This window comes from Leiobunum rupestre, chromosome 2 (genome assembly GCF_980474605.1).
Source record: "Leiobunum rupestre chromosome 2, qqLeiRupe1.1.hap1, whole genome shotgun sequence".
NCBI classification, from domain to species: domain Eukaryota; kingdom Metazoa; phylum Arthropoda; class Arachnida; order Opiliones; family Sclerosomatidae; genus Leiobunum; species Leiobunum rupestre.
The window spans coordinates 34,418,119-34,444,268 of NC_143385.1; the positions used below are offsets into that span (position 1 = coordinate 34,418,119).

Consider the following 26,150-nt stretch of genomic DNA (forward strand, 5'->3'; position numbering starts at 1 on the left):
TTGACAGGCGGACGTTCTACCACAGAACCTCCGACACTTGTTACGGTTCATTGAAAATTAGACCTTCAGCTTTATCGGAAGCGTATTTAATAGAGTACGAAATTTTGGTTTAATTGAAAGAGAATTGAAATTGAAATTATTGCATCGAAGAAATTATAATTTAGCGTTTTCTCTATTAATTACAAACAAATGCGCCACCCAGGTTTCGAACTCAGGCATTCGGCTTGGCAGTCAAGCGCTCTATCACAGAACCACCGATAGCTGCTTAATTTCACTGAAAATAAGACACTCATCGTAAGCATAATAGGTAATAAAGTCTAGAATTTTTTACGACTGAATTGATGAAGGCCTAATCTGGTTTTTTTACGAATGAAATTATGTTGATTTAATCTTGTTTGTTTTGTTTTTTAACTTATCGAGATTACGTTTTTTTTGTCTAATCTTTGGTATTGTTGGTTTTTTCTGTCTTATATTTGTATCTACTATTTTTTAAGATTTTTTCCTTTTCCCCGCAAAACCGTCCACTCTTAGAGGAACCTTTAAGAGCGTAAGTCATGCCCAAAAGCTTATCCGGTTTCATTATAATAACGTGAAAAATCGCATTTGTGAATGGTAAGGTGTTGCGCTTCTTGATATTATATTTTCTATTGCTTGATTTCTAAGTATTTGAACTAATTTATTGCTTGACTGCGTTATAATATTTTTCTATGAAATATTTTGATTCTGAAGTGTGATTGCTTGACTGCGTTATAATATTTTTCTATGAGTTTTGTTTCTGAAGTCTGATTGATTGGGTTGTTATTGTGTATTTGTCTATGAGTTATTTTTTGATACTCTATTATTTTAAACTGGATATAGTATAACGTTACTTCTGCGTATTTCGAATGTGCGTGACGTGGACGGTATTTTCACGTTTTATTAGGATCAGTTTTTTTAATTCTAAATATCTTTCGTTTTATTTGTATTTTATTTCATTTTTTCAGTCGTTTATTTTTATCGAGTTGTATACATCGTGCGCTTACACTTATGTTGGTCTGATTTGAAACTGGGTCGTCATTACTTCGTAATTTATTTTAAACGTTTTCTCGACTGATTAAGATGTTTAATTTGAAATAAAATGAGCGTTCAAGATGCGGCAAGTATTTCGTAAGCGAGAAAAATACAAATACCCTCTGTAGATATTTATTTCATTAAAATTGGCTTCGTATTATATTTAACTGATAAACTTGTACCGTAAATAGGGTTAAATTCAATTGTGCATTGTTTTAGTACGTCTAACTCGCTGTTGTAACTACTTAATTTATAATATTCTGAATACATTATTCTCTGTTGTTTCGTCTCAATTATTTTAATTATATTTAAAATTTTATAGCGGGCGGGATTGAACCAGGATTATGTTTTTAGTAAATAACTCGGAATTGCGGAGATATATCTTTAAGAGTCATCTCGAAAAATTAATACCGCTAGGGACAATTCTTCCGAGGAAAGGTATATTTTGGCTTGCCAACTTGTTTGACCTTACCTTAACCTGGTAACATATGAAAGAAAAGCCAGTAATTGTTATGACAAAAACGACATTGATTATTCAAAATTAATTAACTCAAACCGAACTAATCACTCACTTTACAGAGTTTGTTTTTGACACTTAATATCCAACTTTTGAAGGGAACGCCTTTTCTAATCATGCTTAATATTTTTGTTAAATTGATTTACAACCAGCGCCAAAGAAAAAATGTATGATCTTTAAATTGTCATTAATAATTATTAATCATTTATATTCCCAAAGTTTATTACTAAAATTAGGTTTTGTAAGGGGGAAAAGGAGAAAACTTTCCATCGCTTAATATTTTCTCGAAAACGTTATTAATAGAACTTTCTTTCTTATTTGAGAAAGAATGAAAAACTTTATCGTGCTATATTCTAATACTAACAAAATGTATAACAGTTAATAAATAAAATTTGGCTTCTAACAACGCTTTCACCAACCCGTGGTATTTAAAGAGCCAATTGGCCAGTTTCAATTGCATTACCGACATCTATCGTTTTTAAAAATTAATCACTGAATAAGATTCTTTACATTATTCTGGTGCAAAAGTGACATCTTGGCCGATTGCGATAACGAGTAAAAACTATTTAAGTTGGCTATACTTATGGTATTTGAAAATACGTTTACATTATTGAAACTGTCGAATTATATCGAAATAATTTGTTTTATCGTAGATAACAAATTTTACATTACTGACAACAGATTTAACAGAGACTAGGGCTGATGTGACGCGTTAGTTAAGTTGAAAACCAATCTTAAACGGGTGATTTTTGGATTTCATTTAAATCTTTTGATATATTTCCGGCCATCTTGTTTCCTGTTTGCTTTGCTCGATCAGAAAAACGGGGAAAAAAATAATTTATTTTATAATAACATCATAGTTATAATAAGAATCAGCTAGGCTTATACCCGAGGTAATCTAAAGACTTTTAATGGCCTACGAAAGTCTACATAAGAAACGTAAAGACAACCTGAGATTGGTCTGCTAGGATAGCGCTTGCCAAAATGATCCCCCCCTAATTTATATTCCAAGCGACGCCCCTGGAAGTAACCGGAATATGAACAAGAGGGACAATGAATGGGGATTAATTCCCCCAACACTCTTTGCACTTCCTATAATATTGGAAATAATTAATTGACGCCTGCCAATGAGCTTGCCTTCGTTTGATGATACATGAATTGAAAGAGTTCTTTGTTCTTTTTCGCCAATGGTGTCAGATTGAAAAGTGTATCCGAATACATCCAAGGCTTTGATATTCTCTCCCCGATTATATCCAGATACCTGAACGAAATGACGAAATCTCATATAGTATCGAAAACATAGCTTGAAGCAGGTTCGTGGGATAGTTATTTAGCGTTTAAAGCAATTGGTTGTGTTTTAAAATATAAGATCCTGAAATCAACTTTAATCTTAAAAGTAACAGGCTTCAAAATAGTTTAAAATTAAAACATTGTTTGAGAAAAATGAAAATAAACGGCACGCGTGCGAAGGTTGTACTCATTTCAAGGTCTCTCTTGTTACGTTATTTATAATTTTGTGACGTAATATATAATGTAGTTCCAAAAATAATTCATTTCACTTTAGTTAAATTGTGTACGTATTTAAATATGTACCTTTCGGTATATTCCAACGCATCATTTTTTTCCTTTTCGTTCAGCTGGTTTTTCAAAGCGAAATCTAAATTCAAACAGAGTATAAGCACTTGGTGTAATGAACATTAGTTAACCTCACGCTATGTGGTTGAAACCGAACCCATATTTTTACTCGATTAACTCTCTTATATTATTTTCGGGACTAGCTTCATTATTAGCAACTACCAGGAATGTGTCTAATGCCATTGGTGGAAAAGGTAAATTTGTCTTTGGAAACTAGATGAATAGAAATAAAATTAAAATTTAGCAGTCAAATCAGCTTTTATTTCTGACATACAGATTTTGCTAGTGTCAAGTTATGGACTGGGAGTAATAGGTCCGTGCCAAAGGGTCCCCGATTTAAAGGGGCCCTCAACCAACACCTTATCTGAAGAAATAATTGTTACCTTCGTCTATGCTCAAATCTCCATTTCAAGGATTTACAAAGTTTAAATTGTTAAAAAGTAACAATAGTATAGTTGGATTCAACAGTGTCAGTTTGAGCAAAGGTGTTTTAAACTTTCAATGTTAAAAATCTTAAAAAATATCGATTATTCAAAGAAATGGCAAATAATTATTAACACAAATAGAGAAACTTAAAACACAGATAATATAGTCAAGAGATAAGCCTTTTGAACTAATAACTCATTTGGCTTATCCTTTGAGCACTTAGAATTATCCTTTTTCCCTAACTCTGACTGCATATTAAAACAGTTCGCCAAATTTTTAATGGTGATAACAATGTTTGATTTGTTTAATACTTCGAATTTGCCAAAAATATTTGCCAAAAATTTCCATCATTTGCTTATAATTTCTGGTGTCACTAGTTCTGGCTGGTCTCTGGTCCGAAAATGAAGCAAATGAATTTCAGTTGCAGCATTTATTAAGACACCTGTTTTCACAAGTTGAATGATTATGACAGTTTCGTTAATCAAATTTACTACGAATATAACAGCTATCTCTGCTATATCATTCCTGTTATTTTTCACTAGGACGTATAACAATGGAAACAAAGGAAAACGTTTTGTGCAAGGAGATATTCATTTCATTTCTGTTACGAGCTCCTCAAGGCCGTCACAGATATAATTTTCATATCTTTCAATTAATTGTGTAATTACAATTTAAATAAATATAGCTTATGATGTTGACGGATCGTCTGTTATAGAATTCCCTCGACGACGAGTATTGTTTGTTTAGATAATTCGTTGTGCTACTTATTTTTCATTATTGTTCTTAGCCAGCAGAACACGCCTCGGTTGGCGAGTTAAACACACATTGGGCTATAATGAAAAGCGTCGCTCACGCTACACTCTTCATACAAATAAAAAAGACGTACGTCCACAGAAAATATAGAAAATAAATAGGCCTATTTCGAAGGCCAGTAGGTGATAATGTCTACTCGCTGAATAAACACTTTCCCTTTATTGTAACTGCGTTTGCGACATCTTCTTTTCTTAAGATTGTGAGACTGGGAGAAAAGACGACGTTATGACGTAAGATAAGCAAGTTTTCATCCAATAAGGAGAAGGTTTCCATCGACTGATTTGCTTAAAGCCTTAGACTCGAAAATTTTAAACCAAAAACGTAAATTTAAGATATATGATTCATAACGACACAGTGCCTCGATAGATCTATTAACGGTTCATATTCGACTTCTCTTCACAGTATACTAACCTAATGCGATTCTCCCCGTGAATTCGGTAACGAGTTCACTAATGTCCACTTTTGAATGGTCGTCCAGTTGATTTATCATCTCTATCACTGACAACATGTGGCGCTGCATGTTTTGGTCCAGGGCAGACAAATTCTCTTTGTGGAAGATTTCACCCAGAATTCTTCTCCTTTTAAGGTAGTCTTCGTCACCTCTAAAGTAGTTCACGACCATTCAGTGGAATATTTATTATACAAAATCTTCGTTCATTGATACATTTCGGGGAGGGAGGGCACGTTACCCCTTGATCCCCCTAAATCCATCGTCTAATACTTTAAGCCGTCTGCTTAAGATGTTCTTCGTGACACTCACGCCACCTGAAGACGTGGTGACAATAATAGAGCAAACTAATTTCTTTGGATGCTATTCTGCCATATTCATATAAATATCTGAGCACATTATTGGTTACTTATAATTAAATTGAATTATTTTGTTTTTAATTTTAAGATCAATCGAAGCTTGATAAAATTTAAGTTGACTAATAAACGTAAAGTAACAAGCTTTCTGATAGTCAAAGTGATTTAAATTTTTTTATGTCTAAAAAGCCTGCTACTATTTTGAAATGATGACGATTACTATTTAATTTTCATGTGATTGATCAGGATTTCAATGTCGCATATTCATAAGGAGAAAGTAGCCAAGGCTTTTACGGTACATTGAACACTTTTTTAATGGTTTTTGAAAAGTGTTATCTAATTCACTTGTAAGACTTCTTATCAAAACAAAATTATATTTGTAAACACTCGGAATATCTAAGGAAGACTGGTGCTCCTGATCATTTCGTTTTAGTGGTTGATCACCAATTTGTTTGTTTGCGACGATACGACTTTTAGTCTTGCCTCAAGTAGAAACTGACTAACCTGAAATGCATATTTCTTACTGTAATAATACATGTTTTAACGCAAAGCTTGTGTAGTTACATGATAAATAATTTTAATAATCTTAGAGCTTCACTAGAACCAATTGATCTTTCCTAAGTCTTTTAGCGACATTTTAATTGCATGCGTCTATTATTTCTCGTCAAAACATTTTTCATACTTTGAAACAAATATGCTCTTTCCAATTGATGTTCTTAGAGGATTATACATATCGGATTTATCTAGTTCTTCTCGGCTGGTTAACAGTATCTGCAAATACAACGATATTCTTATTGCAACAGAATATAATTTAGCTACACTCTTAACATTATTTGCTTATTTAACTGTTCTCAAAAATTGTAACAACTGTAATTTGTATCTAGGCCTTTTTGACACATAACCTTTACATGTGCAATTTTGTGGAAACCTGGACGCCAGTCATGGGGATTTTGTGCCGCTCAGCTCTTGCACGCTATCTTGATATTTGCTCAAGTTCGAACCCGACACTTATATTAAACGCTCATATGAGAGACGGAAATGAATCCCGGTAAATGACTACGAATAACTTTACCACGTGCTTTACTTAACAATGAAAAATATAAAGAAAATATAGAATGATATAACGAATTTATAGGTTAACAATTTTAATTTTGACTTCGTAAAACCACTTTGTGTTTTCGAACACGTGCTCCAAAAGATAAAGGTGTTAATTTCACCATCAGTATCAGTCTTATCTTTTGGAGCACGTGCTTCAAAAGATAGGACTGATAATGATGGTGTAATTAACACGTTTATCTTTTAAAAAACTATCGTCAACTACAATTAATGTCAATTAAATATGTGCAGGAAAACGAACCACAGCTAATATTTGAAAAGCTATTTTTCCTACGAATTTAAAATTTTGAGAACGCATAGCATGCGCAGTGTTTCATTACATGATTTAAAACTCAATGACCATGAACCATGGAAGGTCATTCGAAACCTATCTCAGTAACCGTTGGGTGCTCACCATCGCATTTTATGACCAGATGGCTCCGGATCGACTTTAATGGACCAATCGGAAGCTAAGAAAGTAAACACCGAAAAATAAGAAGATCATAAATAAAAATTTTCAATTACTACTTATCATCATTAAATTGTTTATCAATTAGCTCAAATTATAGGTTCATTGAAATCAATTGGACTTTAAAACTGATGTTTTTCAAGATACAATTTGATTGACCTTGACATGTTTCAGGGTCAACCGAATATCAATTTTGATGCCGTAGCACAAGCTCTTCCAAAATTTTAACACCTAAGCGTGATCTCTTGCACATTTTTATTTATGACCTTCGTTAATTTTTATGTTTATTTTCTCGGGTTACTTATTTGCTCGGCTTACTATTGGTCAATTGACATCGGTTCAGAACCACGTGGACATAAAATACGTAGGCGCACACCTTTCCAATTAAAACGGAGTCTAAATCCAACGGTTCCTTAGTTTTTGTATAACATTCAGGACATGGCTCAACCTCATAGAGTTTTGTATCATCTTTTGACTCCCTGTGCGTGCTAAAGTATCTGAAAATATAAATTTCCTAAGAAAAAAAGCTTTTCAAATATTAACTCTAGCTCTCTTTTTAGTGGATACCCTTAATATTTGATTGTTTAAAATTTGGTGTTATTAAAAATAAATTCAAAGGGTGTCGGTAATAAAAAGTGAAAAGCCAAATGAAGAACTACAAACTTCGGCACTATCAGCTGTGGTTAAAACCAGTATCTTCTTATGAGCGATCTTGACGTAGAACATGTCTTCATCCTTGAATAGTTTTCCCATTGCAGTGAAAACGTGCATCATAGCTGTTTCAAGTTATAAATTTACTTTTTTAATAGTCAATGATTGCATTCAGACTTCGGAGACCAAGCATATTTTTGTAATTAGTTAAATCTGCGTTTAAAAAAAAATTAATCGAATTCCTTTGCAACACTTACCTTCATCTCTCTATTTTACCACCGTGAACAATAGGGTATCGCAAATTTAATAATGAATTGTTAAAACTAAATAATTTAATTTGATCTGAAGTAGTATGAGATGGTAAAACCGGTTTTGCGCAAAACATTAATTAAGTGTGAGAGTCTTCTACGAATTGCAATAGTTTTAATAAAATAAAATTTATACTCGTTTAAGTCCTGTTAACTCTACTAAAATAATGAATGATTGCATATTTTTGTAATCAGTTCAATCTGCGTTTAAAAAAATATATACACGAATTGCTTTGCAACACTTACCTTGACTTTTCAATTTTACCACCTTAAACAAGAGGCATCGCAATTTATAGACGTATTGTTAAAAATTATTTATTTCATTTAATCGAAATGAGATGATAACACCGGTGTTGCTTAGTTTTACTATATAAAATCAATTTATACATTTAAAATAAATTAACTTTTATTTAACGATGTGCTTTGTTAATTGTTACCTTCTTCCTACAACCGCCAATAGTTAACTCTCCAAGGGGTATTACAATCACCGTGCAGGTCTGTGTGTGTGTCTGTCTGTCTGTGGGCTGCGAACGCGTTACCGGGGCAAAGTTGTAAACCGTGTTTGCAGTTTAAAGGGAGGCAAAACCACCGTGTGTCGGTGAGCGTTAACGGATGAATTTGCGGTTCGGTTGTTTTTTCGTTAACGTTCACCGTCGTTACGGTTTCAACTCAACTTTATTGGAAATATTGTTATTGTAATGTTTATTGTGTTATGGCGGTTGTGGGTGATGAGTTTGTTGTGTGTGCGTTTTGTACGTAGGAGTATTTTCTCTCCAACTTCTTCTTTTTGACATTTGGGACGGCCCGAGTACTGAGGGTTACGGTAAACGTCTCAACGTCCAAACGGCAGAGTTTCCACCAATGGTTCACGGTATTCATCTTAATATCAAATTGCGATTGCATCGAGAGGGATTCGAATCTGAATGCTCTTGAGTGACAGACAAACTTTCTACCCAAAGGCGTAGCGAGGGGGGAAGGGGGTGGGCATCCGTCCCGGGCGCCACTCATAAGGGGGCGCCCAAAACTGTTTGACGACCTTTTTGTCAACGGAAAACGTTGCATTTTGGGGATTTTATATGCTAAAAGGGCGCCATTTAAGAGATTTGCCCAGGGCGCAAAAAACCCTCGCTACGCCACTGGTTCTACCACAGAGCCACCGATAGATGTTACGCTTCATTGAAAAATATAAACTCAACTTAAGCGGAGGATTATATTTCTTAAATAAAAAATGCTTTTATCAAAGCAGTTGAAAGGTTGAATTAAGGGGGAGTAGTTGAGATCTATGAAGGCGCAGATATTGAAAATGTTTTAGGTTTAAAGAGTTCCCTTAAATTTGAGCCTTGAAACTGTAACAGTAAACTGAGAAAATTTTAAATTGTAAATGAGTACGCGTGTTTAGTTCTGAATTTTTCCTATTCTAATCGAAATATTTCAACCAATTTTTAAAATCACATGCATTTAGCCATGGATAAATTAATAGGGCTGTATGACCAAAATCTAGAAAGAAAAAGACAAAAATACGAGGTAGGCTACATTGCTTGATAGTTGATACGGCACCATATTTTTCAAATGAATTAATTTACTTTTTTATGTTAAATTAAAAATGTTGTATGAATATAAAATAAATTAAACGGTTAAAGGAGTTGGCAACGTTCTATGTAAGCTAATTATCTTGATGAATTAAATTGATGTTATATATGTCATATACTTATTTCTATCTATCATAGTCTGCATTTTTAAACTTTTCGTTTAAAGTAGAATCATGAATAGAGTAATATCGGCGTGACGTATGTCGAGGTCACTCATGCTTTTTCCTATAGTTAAAAAACTGCCCTCAAAATGGTGGCCATAGCCCAAAGCTACAGAGCGATACTACTCAATTAATTAACCTCATTAATCCATGGTAGAATTACACATAACAACACTAATGAAAATCTGAAGCTCCACACAAGTCGAGTAAGCGGTGGTAGTAAAAAAAGAGACTTAAGAGTTACATTAAAACGCCATGTTTCTTTCAAGAAAGGCCTATTAGAATTTATTGTTATTGGACGAAAAACAATGACTTATCTTTTCTAAGCTACAGGGCAAGACACACGGCTCTCTTTGCACTTGCAGGCTCTCTATAGGAAGAGAATGCCATCTGTTGATTGTGAAAATAGAAGCTATAGTTACATCCAAATTTTCTCTGTTAACTTGAACACCGTCTTGATGAAAATTATTGCAAATCTCTTTTATTTATGACTTTTTCTAGTTCAGTTTCTGTTATATATGTATTTATACAGTGATTTCAGTGTCACGTGATACGACGTCACCCATGCTTTTTGAGTGAAACTACTCTATATGTGTATATAGAAGTTAAATGCTGTCATTTGACACGTAATCCTTCACAATTAAAAATTTTCTCAGTTTACTGTTACAGTTTCAAGGCTCAAATTTAAGGGAAGGGTTTTAAAATATATAAAAGGTGAGGAAAATCGATGGAAATTATTTTAAAAATATATTTCGCTTTTGAAAATTCCAAAAACAAAACTCTTTAAACCTAAAACATTTTCAATATCTGCGCCTTTATAGATTTCAACTACTCTCCCTTAATTCAACCTTTCAACTGCTTTGATAAAAGCATTTTTTATTTAATAGCTGTCCCTTTGCTCTGCCTCAAAGGGCATATTTTGCCTAAAATTAATGTTTGTAAAAGAAAGCCATAAGTTGGAAAATAAAAAGATTAATTTATAAAAATATTTTAAATAGAACAGATCAATACTTTGCTGTAGGATATTTTACTATATTATTAGATGTAATTAACGGTATTTAAAATAGTTTTAAATATGTACTAAACAATGTATAATTGTTTAAGTCAATTTGACTTCTAAAAAGAAATGTTCGATAATTTTTTGGCCTAGATACGATAATTTCAGATCTGGCAACGCTGTTTCTTAAACCCACATTGTCTACGCAGCAAACACAAAATCGTCCTTTGGACATCCGATTGACGTCACACTCGGATCTTTCCTTCGCCCCAAAATTCGCGGTTGACGTCGGTCGGCAGTGATGGTTATTCGAGGGAAATTTCCCAGATCTAGGGAAATTTTTACCCCTAAAAATCCATAAAGGGAAAAGGGAAATCAGGCTAAAAATTTGCGAAATCTAGGGAAATTCCACGTAGGGTGTTTTAAAGTGAAGTTACTAATCTAAATAATAACAATATTTAAAAAAATGATTTAATTTTATGAAATTATTTAGAGTAATTTTAGCAAGAAAGCTTAATGTTTTCTATTAACCTGGCACCCCTGCAATTTTGCTTTCCACTTTTTCGTTTTATTATTGAGGACTCGTCTGCTCCTCGGAATGGTGACTGTGGTCGCGTGCAGTGTGATAAATTATATAACCAATTATAATTAATCTAATAATTTCTAGTTTCTAGCCATCTAACTCTGTTGATTAAACTAATGGGGAAAAGTAAAAAAAATTATTTTGTGTAATTACGTACTGTTTTTCAGCTAATTATTCTATTACATATAAAGCAATGAAATGTATTAAGATAAATAATAAATTTTAAATATATAAATTATAGTTTAATATTGGTTACCTAGAAGGCGCTATGTAATAAACATAGAAATCGGATAACAAACTAGAACGATTTTTGAAATTTTGTCGTGGGTTCCGATTAGAACTTTTAAAAAACCCTGCCTTTGGTCCATGCTTTTCGTTTGGCTGGCAACGAAAGTTACGCCATCGGTGCCAAACTGGTGAATTAACACTCCATTTCGCCTAAGATTAAATGGCCGACTTAGCTCGACGCTAACGCGGTTTTTTTAAATCTTTAAAGTAACTTCTGTTTAATTAAAGTTGAAGAATGGCTCAAAACTGCGTAATCAAATCGTGTAAGAGTACATACTCAAAAGAAAACATATCTTTTCACAGGTTAGTGTTAGAAATAGTTTCCTTTTTACCATAATTTCCAATCGCTAAGAACGCACTAGAAAACTAGTTTTTTTAATAAAAATTGAAGAATGGTTCAAAATTCCGTAATTAAATATTTTAGGAGTAATTACTCAAACAAAAACATATCTTTTCACAGGTTACTGTTAGAAATAGTTGTTTTACGAGCAATGGTTATGGGGGAAACCGGTGCACAGTAATGATTTATCGCGAATATCTACGTTAGTATTGTATGTACGGCTATAAACCCAATTATGAACATTAGGGTCCAGCTTTTTCCCACAAAAATTGTTCTATAAACATTTTACATACGAGCAATCGTTGTGTCGTATTCGCGGTTTTAATGTTGTACCCGAAACGCGTCTTACAATTTTGCGCCTTCGTTGACTTAAAACGCATCCGCCGCTCTTCATGTAACCGCGTTTAAAATTTACCACCCAGCTAACTCTTGTTATTTTTGCAATAAATCGCTTGAAAATGAAGCTATTGTGAAGGTTGTGTGAGACAAAATGATAGGAAAGTCGGAATAATGGGTCACTTCAATTTAAGTTCATATTGATTGCCGTAAAGAATAAATCCAAAAGACCAGTATCAATGCTTTGAAAAGAAAACACCACACCGATGAGACTGTTCGACATGTAGAACGCGAGCGAATCAACCTACCAAAGGATATAAGAAATTTTCAACATACAAATTTTCCCGTTTATATGAACTTAAATGTAATAGAAAATAGTCTTGAAAAATCGTTTATTGCTTTATAACATTCAAAAATAATATTTTTAATGCGCCATGTAGATAATCGAACATCTGCTCGTCTAGGTAAAGTTTGCGTTGTCAACGCGCGTATTAGAAAGCAAAATGAGATTTTAGAAAGTAGGTTGTAATTCGGAACGATATTAATACTATTCGCGAATTTTGTTTCATAACTTTTCATCCATTGGTTCGTTCAGAATTATTCTTTAAAGTAGACGAAAATTTTAAGGCGGTGAATCACTGAATCTTTCCCAGTCTTAAGCCTTGGTTTAATCTACTGCGTATTTTGAAACGGAAAAACCTGATTACTATCGTTAAATCTTGGATTAATAACATAATATTTTTAATACGAAACAAATAACGAAATACGTGGAATTTTTGGCGTTAAATAAGCTTAGAACGTATTTCGTTATTTGTTTCTTATTACAAGAAGCCTTCGCCATCATTTAACCAAGATTTAACGATAGTAATCGGGTTTTTCCGTTTCAAAATACGCAGTAGATTAAACCGAGGCTTAAGACTGTGCAAGATTCAGCGCCTTAAAATTTTCGTCTACTTTAAAGAATAATTCTGAACGAACCAATGGATGAAAAGTTATGTAACAATATTCGCGAAAAGTATTAATATCGTTCCGAATTACAACCTACTTTCTAAAATCTCATTTTGCTTTCTAATACGCGTGTTGACAACCCAAACTTTACCTAGACGAGCAGATGTTCGGTTATCTACATGGTGCGGGAAAAATATTATTTTTGAATGTTGTAAAGCGATAAACGATTTTTCAAGACGATTTTATATTACATTTAAGTTCATATAAACGGGAAAAATTGTCAGTGGAATATTTCTTATATCATTTGGTAGGTTAATTAACTATTAATTATCGCCAACTTTACATTAATTTCAATGGGGTGGGGGAAAACTTTTAACCAAGTTACGCGCGAGCGCGCCTCTAGAGGCAGCGCAGATGGCGTTACTGTCGTTTTAGCCAAGAATCTAATCGGTACCTTGTCAGCCATTCGATTAAGCGTTCTAGCATGGATAGTAGATTTTAGAGGATCGGTAAAATGCCTGGTTTTTAGCCCCCGTACACCAATCACACTAAGGGAGTCGGTCAAGGTTATTTGGAAAAAACAAGTATCGCTAAGAGTGGACGATACTGTTCGAAAAAAGAAAAAAGATAAACACGAGGTACATTTTTACGGCAAAAGGTATTTTTTCACGTTTTTATAGATTAAATATGATATACTAAATATCAGTTGATAGTTTTTATTGAATTAAAAAACCAAGATTAAAAATTACTAAAATATAAAGCGCAAAAAATTACGTAACAATATCAACCGCATTAGATTGCCATTTTGAAATTTTAAGATCACGTGGTACAAACGACCTTGCAAGACTCCCTCTCTCTCGAGCTGATTGAAACGAGGGGAGAAATAAAATGCACTGTGGAAGGCTATCGAAAACCTGTCCTCTTAATTTACTGTCCATGGTTCTAGTTTGTTATCCGATTTCTATGGTAATAAATATCACTTTCTGAAGGCTAATAAAGAAACTAGTGAAAATTTGGTCAAAAAGGGAAATTTTAAGTCCCTGCGAGGGAAATTTCAATTTGGCGACTTGACATCACTGCCGTACAGACGCCCAAATGTCCGGTTTGTCTAGAGCCTATGGACATCCCTGGCCTCTAGGACGATCCTAGGGATGTCAGCTGGATTTTTAATAGTTCATCTGGGGTTTTATTTCTTAGCGACGTTAATTACTATTTAATGTTAAAAATAATTTATTCACAGTAAATTTAAAATTTTCAGTGAAACTTTATTTAATAATTTAAAATGTGAAATACCTACAATTGTGAATTACAAAAAAATATTGCAAACCATACATATTTTCTGCTATTTTAATTTTGAAAGCTATATATTCATTAATGCATTTCAATAAATAATCGCTTAATAAAGAGCTTTAAGTGAACCCTTGACTGAGAGTGAAAAATATTAAAATGTAATGGGCCAAAGTGAACCACCCCAAAACTTACTTTTGGAGTTACAATTTGACTAAATAAACTACTGCTTTATGAATAAGGACTTTATGTAAACCCTTGAATGAGATTGAACAATAATATAACCTAAAAGCAAAATAATAAAAAATTATTGGCCAAAATGTACTTTGAAAACAGTGATGGTTCCGCTACTTTTCAAGGAGACCACCTCAAAACTTACTTTTGTAGTTACAATTTGACTAAATGAACTACTGCTATATGAATTAGGGCTTTAAGTGAACCCTTGAATGAGATTGAACAATAATACAACCTAAAAGCTAAATAATAAAAAGTTATTGGCCAAAATGTACTTTGAAAACAGCGAATCATCCGTTCCTTTCAAAGCAGCTCAACCAAATAAACCATTAACTTTAATAAAAAAGTTTAGTAATAATAATTAGTACTATGTGATAGCTAACATTAAATATGTAAAAACTAATCGATCCAGAATGATTAATTATTATATAAGAAAGCTATTACCGTATACGTACAGGGGTGCAAAGGCTTAAGTTTTTAAATGTTGATTACAATTAATTTACACAAGATTATGGTTATTTTTTTTTAATAATTATTTGTGTATAATTAAATGCACCACAACCAAATTTATTTACAAATAATACGTTTATTAACACTGAGAAGATTTAAAACTTTTAAGGCGGTACTGACCAAAAACTTTTATTTTCAAACTTTGGAACAGGGTTGCTCATGAACTTCCCAGCCGATAAGTAAAGCCGTCATGTCAAAAATGTTTCAATAAAGCAAAGCCTTCGGTAGCATTTTACCAACTGTCGAGTAAACCATGCAATGTATTGCAATTATGAAGTGTTTTATATTTTAAGTTGACAGTAATAACAAACCCGTTAAGCTATCGCTAGCCTCCCTAATACTGAATCTTTGGCATGAAAATCGCTTTAAATTTAAAAGTGCAAAAAAAGCTAACTTTTTTGAAAGCCTTAATAGTGCTTTCAAAGTCTATGGAGAAGCATGTTGGCCCCCTTTAAAGATTCCACTATCTTGGAATCTTAATAGATTTTGCAGTCAAATTTTTTTTCGTATAAAATTTTAAAGGTCAAATCTTGTTTTGGCGCAGTCAACAGAGGTAAGATGGTTAGAGGGTAGACCCGGGGCTGGTCCATTAAGTTAATTTTTTGGAATTTACTAACGGGTTTTCTTATTGCCTTAGATATAGTTGTATAAATGCGGTGGCGTTGGTTTGACGTTTATTGATATACTTTTGAACCGTTAAAATTCATTTATGAATACAATTTCAAGTGGTATACAACGCGCTTTTTTCGTTTTGCTTACTTTACTGGCAACTTCTTAATTTATTTTACGTTTTTTCTTATCAGCTTTATATGTGTGATACATTTTCATTAATGTGGTTACGTTGGTTTTATATTTTTGAGAAATGCGCTGTTGTATAGACTTCACTATTCAGTTAAGGTTTTTTTTTGTGCGCGTTATATGCCGGGAATTGTTAACGGTAAGGTGTTTTTGGTTTTTTCTATTACAATTTTCATTTCCGTGGGTATATGGATTGACATTTTCTGGATTTCTAAGTATTTGAATTACCTTGTTGCTTGTTTGGGTTATTATTATAATTTTTATTACATATTTCTGTGAATACAATGTTTATTACTGAGGGTATTTAGATTGACTTTTTCTTTATTCCTAAGTATTTTAATTAACTTGATACTTAGTGTTGTAATTATTATACATTTTTATTGGTTATTTGTTTTTGTTTGTTGGTAATGTGGGGGATAATTCATGTCTACGATTTTTTATTTGCATTGATTTTTATCGGCTTCGTTGGGTTGTCGTCATGAGCCCACGCAGTTGTGGTTTTCGCTTAAACTTTGGTTTTTCCATATAAATTTGATTGTTTAAGACCTATAATACAATGGGTTGGGTTTTCTCTGTGCACGTATATTTAACATGTCGTGAGCGTTCTAATAATTACAGGAAGTCTACGAGCCGTCCACTACCAGATGTCGACTATAGCTATTTTACGGTATCTTCATCAATAGTACAGCGTATTTAGAAAATTTTTGGACCAAGAAGGGAAATAAATATGCACAAGATGTAGATTTCAGGATCAAAGCAGGTTATGGTCCTTTATCACCCCCCAAACGTCCCCTAGGATCCGGATGCCGCTACCGCCGCCATCCTGGAAAATGGCCGCCGCACCAGTAGTTGCAATATCTCGAGAACTGATAGTCCGATTTCGATGAAATTTACGTTAAACGATGTGTTTTAAAGATGTTATTTTAAATTAACACCGAATTTAATACTGTTCTGAGGTATATAGGTCCATATAACTATAAGCGTTGAAAAAATCAATTAAAATTAAAGGATATTTGATTTTTTCAAATGTTACCAATGATTCTATTTTTTGTCAACACAACTTCGTTCAACCTAATGCATGGCGTAATCTAACGGACTCTTCCGTTTAGAAATCGGATTATTATCAAGCGAAATACAATGATTTGTTTGATACCCCCTCCTACTGTTTAGATGGTTGCGTAATTAATTTCAGCGTTAGTTTGAGTAACAGTGGCGGATCCAGGATTTTTTTGAGGTAGGCTAGAATGTGAAAAGTGGGCCCCTAACAACATATTATTCTAAAAACGAAATGTTAAATTTACAAAATTGATGAATTTGCTAAGTAAGACCAAGTTATTTATTTAAAGAAATTTCAAAAAGAAAAAGCGGTTCTTCTACTCTGTTTAGAAAACTCATCAACAAACTTCATAGGATTATCTTTCAAAATATTGCTTAGATCTCTATTAAGAGATAACAGCGATAAGTTAGAAAGACGATTTTCTCACATTCTTGTTCGTGTTTGTTTTTATTCTGTTAAGGGTGCTAAAACTCCTCTCGCATGCTGCGCTGGAAACCGGGTTACACTGAATTACATTACAATACTTCACAATCTCCGAATAGCCATCCTTAATGTCCAAAATACTCTTCTGGCATTCTTGAGTTGTCATAAGACGTTTAACAACTTTTATTCCATCTTTAAATATTACAAAAATTTATAACATCAGCCTCGTTTAAATATTGGACACTCTGAGGATCAGACGCCAATAAATAATTAAATACAGAACAGCTATCGGTCAACCTTCTATTCATTTCTGCGGAAAATTTATCCAAAATCTCGAAATGTGTACTTTTTAATTTCTTTCTCACGTTAATGTTTTCATTTTCCCTGTTTCCTAAGCTATCGTAAACTATGCACTCTTTCAATTTCTTACTAACTACCCTTTTCCGTCGACCAAATTAACTCTTTCGTTCTGGTATTGAAACATTTACTGTTTTGGCAAGTTTGGATGCTTCGTCCCATATTTCAGGAAACGTAGTATCAGCTCTCATTTCTGTAAGTTCAGTAACTGTAGCTTTGCACAAAGCAACGGCTCGTGAATATGCCAATTTGGAGTTTTGTAAATATTCCGGAAGACCATTTGTTGTTCCTAAAACCTCGTCTAAAACAAGTAAAAGTACCAAGATTTGATAGTTTTCTAACTGAGAAATGTACACTCCGCCGACTCTTCCGAGTTACCATTTTCAATAATATTGTCTTAACCTAATAATACGGCCTTAAATCTATTTCTGGCAATTTATATGGCAACTCTGGGGCATTTTCAATACATCCTTGTAATTGAGAGCACTTTGTGGTTCTAAAAAAAACTCGGATCTTAGTACTGAGTTGTACTGAAAATTGTAAATTGCTTGAAGTCCAAGAAGTTCTCTAACCGGCCCTAACTTCGAACAGCAAAAGCGACTTAGATCGTCTCTCTAAGAATTTAACTTCAGATCAAATTGTTTATTTTGTGGGAATGATTTGAATGACGGACAACTAAAAAAACAAAAACTACAATGCCGTAAATTAGTTTCGGAAATAACTACGATAGAATTAATCGATGCCATAAAGAAACGAGCCACAGAACGAAAAGATAAATTTTGCGAAATCTTACACACTCGTCTAAATGCTGTGGTCGGCTTAGTGGCTGCTGAAGCCAGATACCACCGATATTGCCGACTTACATTTTTCTTGCATAAAGAATGAATGGGTCATTTAGGAAGACGGCAAGACCCAGAGCTAGGAGAAGCGTTTTAAAAATTTTGCGACTATTCAAATTCCAGAAGCGTTGCAAGTTTTTATTAACCGACTGACTAGAATGAGGAACGATCCCAAATCTTTAAAGAAACAGCGTCACGCAATAATTGAAATCATTATGACAGTGGGTAGACCTAGATCGTTCGTTCCGAAACTGCTAACATCTATTGGTGTCTACATTCACAGAAAATATTAATCGCGGTCCTTAATTGAAATGTTGCATAGTCTGAGTCTATCCGTAAGCTACAAAGAAGTAGTTTGATTTTAAGAATCCGCCCTTATTCATCCAACTACTATGAAAAACTCCAATACATTTGTGCAGTTTTCATTCGATAACGCAGACTTCAATATTAAATTTTAACGGGACATGGCACATTTCATAGCATGGGACGTATAAAATGTATTACTCCGCAATGTAAAGACGTAAGCGATACGATCGTACTTCCCCGTAGAAAAGACGTAACCAATCAAGATATCATAACACGTGGTACAATACCTATTAAAAGCTACAAAATGACCAGTATCTCTGGGATGGTATTTTTATTAAAGACGTTATCAATCTATCGAACTACACTACCATCAAAATTTCGACATTCTTAAGATTAAATACCATGTGGATTTCAAGATATTGTTTTAAGACCGAGCCAAGCCCTAGATGGAATGACTATATGCAAATTGCGACGAAAGCTGAAGTCTATGATAAGAGCCGGATCGACGTTTTGCCATTTATTAATTTGGACCCAAGTCATTTATCTACCATCTGTACCGCTCTTCTATTCGCATAATCAAACTACTTGTATAGTCACGTTCGACCAACCTTTATATTGGAAAGCTCGGGAAATGGTCCAAGCTTCGGCAATTGGAGAAAGTTTAGCAAATATCGTTGTACATAGTTAGAAAAAAGGGTTTTCATGGGTTTTATTAGGGTTTGCTTTGGCTTTAAAAAAGGTTTAGGAAAAAATTATAAACTCTTAAGGTTTGAAAATGGTTTAAATGTTTAAAGGAAACCCCTATTGGTCAATGGAAAACCCTTAGGCCTCCAATTTAAGAACCTATAGAAAAAAAAATAATTTATCACTTTTTAAAACCCTTTTCAAACCCTGCACGTTTTAAACTATCTCACGCCATCTATACGCCAAAATTTGATATCAAGCCGAATAATAATTTCATAAAACCTAAAGGAAGACGGACTTTCCCATAAATGGTTTCTCTAAACATCGTTGCAATCATACATCTTTCGGTGGTTCTGTGGTAAAACGCCCGCCTGTCGTGCTAGAGGGCTTGGGTTCGAAACGCGCCCGTTGCAATCGCCAAAACCGTGTTGTGTCGATTGTCTGTAGTTACGGGGTTTTGTTACAAACCCTAGGAATTTTTTAAAGGGTTTCTAATGTTTCAATTTGAAATCATAAAAGTGCTCATTTTTAAGCCTTGTGGGTTTGAAAATTTCCGTTGAAGGGTTTTGGAGGGTTTGAATTTGTGGAATTGTTTTTAAGAACCTTCGGGGGTTTATAATCAAACTCTTTTTTCTAACTGTGTAAGACTAGGGGGATTTCACCTCCTTATGTCAAGTCATATTTTTGACTTAGCCCTTCTCCTTTTTGTATTGTCTGTTTAAAACTCAAATAAATGGAAATTGAATTGAATTGAATTTCTTGGCTCCATTGGATAAATTATGTCGGGCTCAGGCTTAGAAGAACTCTGGGAAACAGTTTACGCAAAAGCGTCGGTCAAAAATATGACATCGGGAAAAGCTTCCTCTTGATCACTTAGAGCACACTTTTTAACACAAGAAGCTCTTGCCTATCAGATCTTAACGGACAGTTCCGAAGACCTTGACCCGATATGCGATTGTTTAAACGAGATAAATATTAGTCTTTAAAGGCAAAATAACAATTGAACAAAGCCTAGAAGGAAAATGCGTTCAGATTATGAATGATATAATGAATAACAAATTGGGCACTCTGGAAAGCAACAACGCAAAGGGAAAGCTATGGGTTCAATAATTCAAACAAGTCGAACTTCTACGTCTCTATGTTCGGGCTGAAAGATCTGGAGACTGGCATTTACTCAGCTGTCCACTTGAACTACGCGAAAAGCGCGCATTGGTACTTGCAAGACACGCATGGTCTTAAAGAGAAAATATCTGAGCTCGATTTGAAATTATTGATTGAAAAGGGCTACTTTACGATAAGCCGTTCGGATCGATTTTGGACAGTGTTTGGTCCGACATGTCTATCTAGCAGGTGCTCATGAAGGCTATTAAAACATCGGGAGGTCTAACAAGATGGCGTGGTATAACAGAGAGTACTTTGTCCACATGGGTTCTTACTTTACCAGCGTGTGCGCGAGTTTGCGATGCACTAGAAAAGTATTGCAAATTGGGTTTCGAAACTTCCGAGCAACATGTCGAACTGTTGATGAAATCTCAATGCGCAAAACAAAGAAATCAATTTGAACTGAAATGCTTGAGCCTCTATTGAAACCAGACACCTCTTTGCCAAGTTCGTTATTGACGGCGGTTATTTATTACATAAAGTTGTATGGCCGAGGCCAGCGACGTACGCCGAAATACGCGACGCCTACTTGTCGTTTGTTTTGAGTCATTTTAGTAGTTCCGCAACCGTGGTGTTTGACGGTTATGATACAGCGTCAAGATACAAAGGTAATAGAACAGAGCAGGAGAAGTGGTCGAAAAGTGTCTTCAGATATAATCGTCCATACAAACGCATTTGCTACTGCTGGACAACAATAATTTTTAGTAAAACACGATTTATTGACATTTTGTCAAAACACCTAAGAGATTCGGGTAATAAAGTTCTACAAACGAAAGCGGATGCCGACACGTTAATCGCGAATACTGCCCTTGATTCTAGTGACTCTTTGCCAAACTTACGTTTTCCTTTACTTGCCGGGAGTAGGAAACAAGCCAGACAAAATATTGAACGCAATAACATCTCAAAAAAATTTAGGTGAGATGGCAGATTCCTTAATGGTATTACACGCAATATCTGGATGTGACACCACATCGGCATTTTTTTTAAAAAAGGGAAGAAGTCGGCCCTAAAAGTAATCGAGAATGATGTAGAAGTGAGAAATAAACTTCAAATATTCAGGAGTGAAGGAGCTTCTCCGAATGATCTTGCAGAAGGGGGGGGGGAGTCTTTTATACTCGCCCTATACGGACATAAGCGGATAAATTCACTAAACGAAGCAAGATACTTTTCGTACAACCGCATCGTACAACCGCATCGTAGCCGCACAATCTCTATACACTAAGTATTCTTTAGCAGACTTGCCACCAACTACAGACAGTGCCAGGCAACATAGCATGAGGGTTTACTTACAGGTATGTCTCTACACATTTAATATATACCATCAAAACAAAAAGGTAATTTGGATTTCGGTGAAGGTACAACAATGGCTCAGAAATGATTTACCCCCAAACAGAATGGGGAAGGCAGAAATCTAGCGCTGGTCTCCGTCCAATTCCATTTTTAAAGCCCTGCTCTCCTGACGATATTTTAGAAATCATTAGTTGCAAGTGCAAAACGACGTGCAGAGGAAGATGTTCCGCTATGTGCTATCATTGTAGAGGAAATTCTTGTAACAATGTTGAAGAAGTTTATCAAGAAATTGACGAATAAATAATTTGAACGGCATCCTCTCAAATAAACCTTTGAATATTTGTATCTTAAAAGCAGTGACGTAGTAACCCAGGGGGTACAGGGATACCCCCTGGAAATTGGACAGGAGGCTCCAAATTGGTTTGAAAGGGGCGCAAAAAACCTGTTGACGAAGGGGCACCAAATTCAGCATCCACACTGTACCCCCAAATCCAAAACGTTCCTACGCGCCTGCGTAAAAGAAACTACAAGTAAAAGTTTGAACTAAATTTACATGAGCGCAATTAACGTTGCGGGTAACCAAACCAAAGTGATATTAAAATAGCAAATATCTAAACAGTTGGAGGGGTATCAAACAAATCGTTGTATTTCGCTTTATAATAAATGGATTTTGAAACGGAAGAGATCGTTAGATTACGCCATGAATTAGGTTGAACGGCGTTGTGTTGAAAAAAATCTTTGGTAGCATTTGAAAAAATCTAATATTATTTAAATTTAATCGATTTTTTCCAACGTTCATAGTTATATGGACCTATATACCCCAGTACAGTTTTAAATTCGGTGTTAATTTAAAATTATATCTTTTAATCACATCGTTTAACGTATATTTCATCGAAATCGGCCATTTTACAAGATGGCAATGGTAGCGGCATCCGGATCCTAGGGGACGTTTGGGGGGTGATAAAGGACCATAACCATCTTTGATCCTGAAATTTTCAGCTTGTGCATATTTATTTCCCTTTTTGGTCCAAAATATTTCAAAATACCCTGTACTATCGATGAAAATACCGTAAAATAGCTATAGTCGACATCTGGTAGTGGACGGCTCGTAGACTTCCTGTAATTATTAGAACGTTCACGACATGTTAAATATACGTGCAAGAAAGTATTTCACAGGGAAAACCCAACCCATTGTATTATAGGTCTTAAACAATGAAATTTATATGGAAAAACAAAAGTTAAAGCGAAAACCACAACTATAAGTAAAAGCACTAATAAAAACTGCGTGGGCTCATGACGACCACCCAACGAAGCCGATAAAAATCAATGCAAATAAAAAATCGTTAAAATTTCATTAAACTTTGCTTCGTATTATATTAAACTAATAAACGTGTACTGTAAATAGGGTTAAATTCAAATGTGCATTGTTTTAGTACGTCGAACTCCCTGTTGTAACTAGTTAATTTATAATATTATGAATAACTTAAACTCGGTTGTTTCGGCTCAATTATTTTAATTATAATTTAAATTTTATCCCGGGCGGGATTGAACCGGAATTACGTTTTTAGTAAATAATTCTGAATTGCAGAGATATATCTTTAAACGTCATCTCGAGGAATCAATACCACTAGGGACGATTCTTCCGAGGAGAGGTATATTTTGGCTTGCTAGATTGTTTTTTCGCAGAAATGTAAGCTTAATTTTTTATTCAATCAGTACTTTGTCTCAAATAACGATGACGTTATAAATCGATGGAACTGTCTTTCTTGATACCGTTGAGATCGTTTTAGAAAACTAACATTTCGTTTGGCTCATTCTATGAGCAGAATTACAATTGACTAATACCAAGAGCGATTATTTATTTCGCGCTCGTTTGACACATTCGGACTCTCAATTATTTTAAAAGAAATTGTACTTACTTGTCATTTTAGCAGCCCCTTCTCTCGCTGGTTTGAAGAAGTAATGCAAGTGCCCCAAGAAGGGCAGGGTTTTCATGCTGGATATTTCGGAGTCGCTTTTCTTTTCACTATTTACACTTTTGAACAAAAACACTATTAGAAATACAACTGCAGAAATCAACGCCAACGCTATGGTGGCAATGGCTTCCATTCTAGGAGCACGACTTTGTATTTAGCCTAAAATTCAATGTGAAGTGACCAAAAGTCAGAAGTGGAAGTCTAATATAGTAAAAATATTTAAATAATCAGATGGGCTTAATACCCAATGCACAGTCTCAGGCCTAAGTCATCTAGCGTCTTATAACTGAATGTGGAAATACCTCAAGTTTCAGTGGTATATTATATATTGAAAGGGAATCGAATATTCAGCAATATTTTTTATAAACATTAATTTTCACGTTTCCAAATATTTTATTTTTAATATTTACATTTTTTCCTCGTGTATAACTATCTATAAGAGAGTTTATTTAGTTTCAGGTATATTTAGATGATAAACGAACCTTTTATTTCGTTGCATTTTAAATAAATTTAAATGGAAAGAGGAAGTTATATTGAAATAAAACGCCTTTAACATTTCCATATTTGGTTCCTGTATTCTTAGAATACAATACAAGTTATGTTTTTTGGGTTTAACTGCGCCAAAATTGTTAGAAGAACTATGGTGTTAAAATAAGCCCATTTCAAGATATTGCTCGTTAAATATTATTTGAAATGCATGTTCTTTTCTTTATGAAGAAATTAAATTGAAAAATGCATAGGACTAGTCTCATCAAAAGTAACGGATTTTGCATAGGTTTACTAACTTAGTTGGTTTCTAATAAAAAGACGTTCCAAATCAATAGAGACAATATAAACTGGGACGAAAAAAATTCATTTGCGATGCTTTTGGCTTTGGAAACTGCTACTGCCTCATTGCTAGTCTCTGCAATTGCATGTATTACTTCATGAATTTCAAAGAGGTTATTTTTTAAATCTTTAATACTATTGATTCGACTTTCCCAGCGAGTGTCGGATAAAAACTTTAGAGTGGTCCGACTTTTGATCTGCAACACCTCCAATCAAACCATTGATGCAGTAAATAATATAAAAACACCCTTCGAACAATAACAAAAAAGGTAATAGTTGCTGAAGATGATATGATTTAACTGCATCGCACATTGCAAGACTAACAACGAGACAACCCGAAGTGTAACCCACCGATTTTCTTCAAACTCGGGGGATTGGTATACCTTCATTTAACTTGAACAATCCTTAAGGGAATTTATTCAATAGGCAACCGTTTTGCCATGGCAACGAAAAATGTTATTGACAACAACAAATGGAAATTTCCCATTGAAAGAAACATGGGATGCTGACCGATTCCTAGGATCCCCCTGTGAAAAATTAAACAAATTTCTAAATTTCTAAAATGCCAAAAATAGAAAAAATAGTTAAAAATTGACCAAAAACATCAAAATTGATCAACTTTTGTTCAATTTGAGGTAAAAATTCCATGTTATTTTCAATAAGAAAATTTTATATTTTGTGTTGTCAAAACATTTTTCGTTGGCATGGCAAACGTACGGTTGCCCATTGAATATATTTCATTTAGAATTTTTCATGATACATGAAGGTTCACCAATCTAACGAGTTTGAACAAAATCGGTGCGTTAAATTTCGGGATGTGTCCTTGTAAGAGTATGATTGGAGCAGGGCAAAAAAATTATCTCTGGTTTTTCTTCAATATTAATGCTTGAACACATTTGTATTGACCGCGCATATAAGCCTCGTTGTCATGTTCTTGACCTCAACAGATAACTAAATCTAAGTGGTTATTATCCAGAAATTCTAAAACAAACTTTGTCTGAGTTAGAATTAGCAAAAATACACTTAAGTATTCCTTGATTTCAACACACCAAATATAAATAGAGGGGGTTCTTTATGACTAACATCTGGAATGCAGTTCATGATAAAAGAGAAGTATTTTGCTGCCCTTATCGAATCATATAATTCTGAATATCCTTTCCCAAATAGCTTCTAAACCTATCCTTGTTATTTACAAGCCTGAAGTGCTTTGACTTAACAGGGCCCAACTAAGCTAACAATTCCACTAGGGCCAAGATATTCCCATTTCCAGGGTCTCACGATGTGTCTATAATGCTAATGAACTTTCAGATAAACTTTGAATTAAAGCAAATATTCTTTCAAGGACCGCTCGCCAATGCTTTCTTCGTTATCTTTTAATTGCTGATGAGAC

General features: G+C 34.2%; 1 protein-coding gene across 5 annotated transcripts in view; it reads right to left on the minus strand.

Moving 5' to 3' along the window:
* The window catches only part of LOC149957409 (cytochrome P450 4V2-like), a 132,229-nt gene extending 108,055 nt beyond the window's left edge, over window positions 1–24,174 (minus strand). For 4 of the 5 annotated variants that reach the window (XM_090164800.1, XM_090164802.1, XM_090164801.1 and 1 more), the window contains exons 1-6: window positions 23,876–24,174; window positions 7,473–7,585; window positions 5,928–6,016; window positions 4,853–5,043; window positions 3,161–3,224; window positions 2,705–2,828 (exon numbers count right to left, since the gene is read on the minus strand). In XM_090164800.1, coding sequence (XP_090020926.1) covers window positions 2,705–2,828; window positions 3,161–3,224; window positions 4,853–5,043; window positions 5,928–6,016; window positions 7,473–7,585; window positions 23,876–24,065 — 771 coding nt within the window. In that variant the 5' untranslated portion in view covers window positions 24,066–24,174. Of the gene's footprint in view, window positions 1–2,704; window positions 2,829–3,160; window positions 3,225–4,852; window positions 5,044–5,927; window positions 6,017–7,472; window positions 7,586–7,717; window positions 9,084–23,875 lie in introns of those variants that run through there. The other variant, XM_090164803.1, reaches the window with a different exon arrangement.
* Window positions 24,175–26,150: the final 1,976 nt, after the last annotated feature.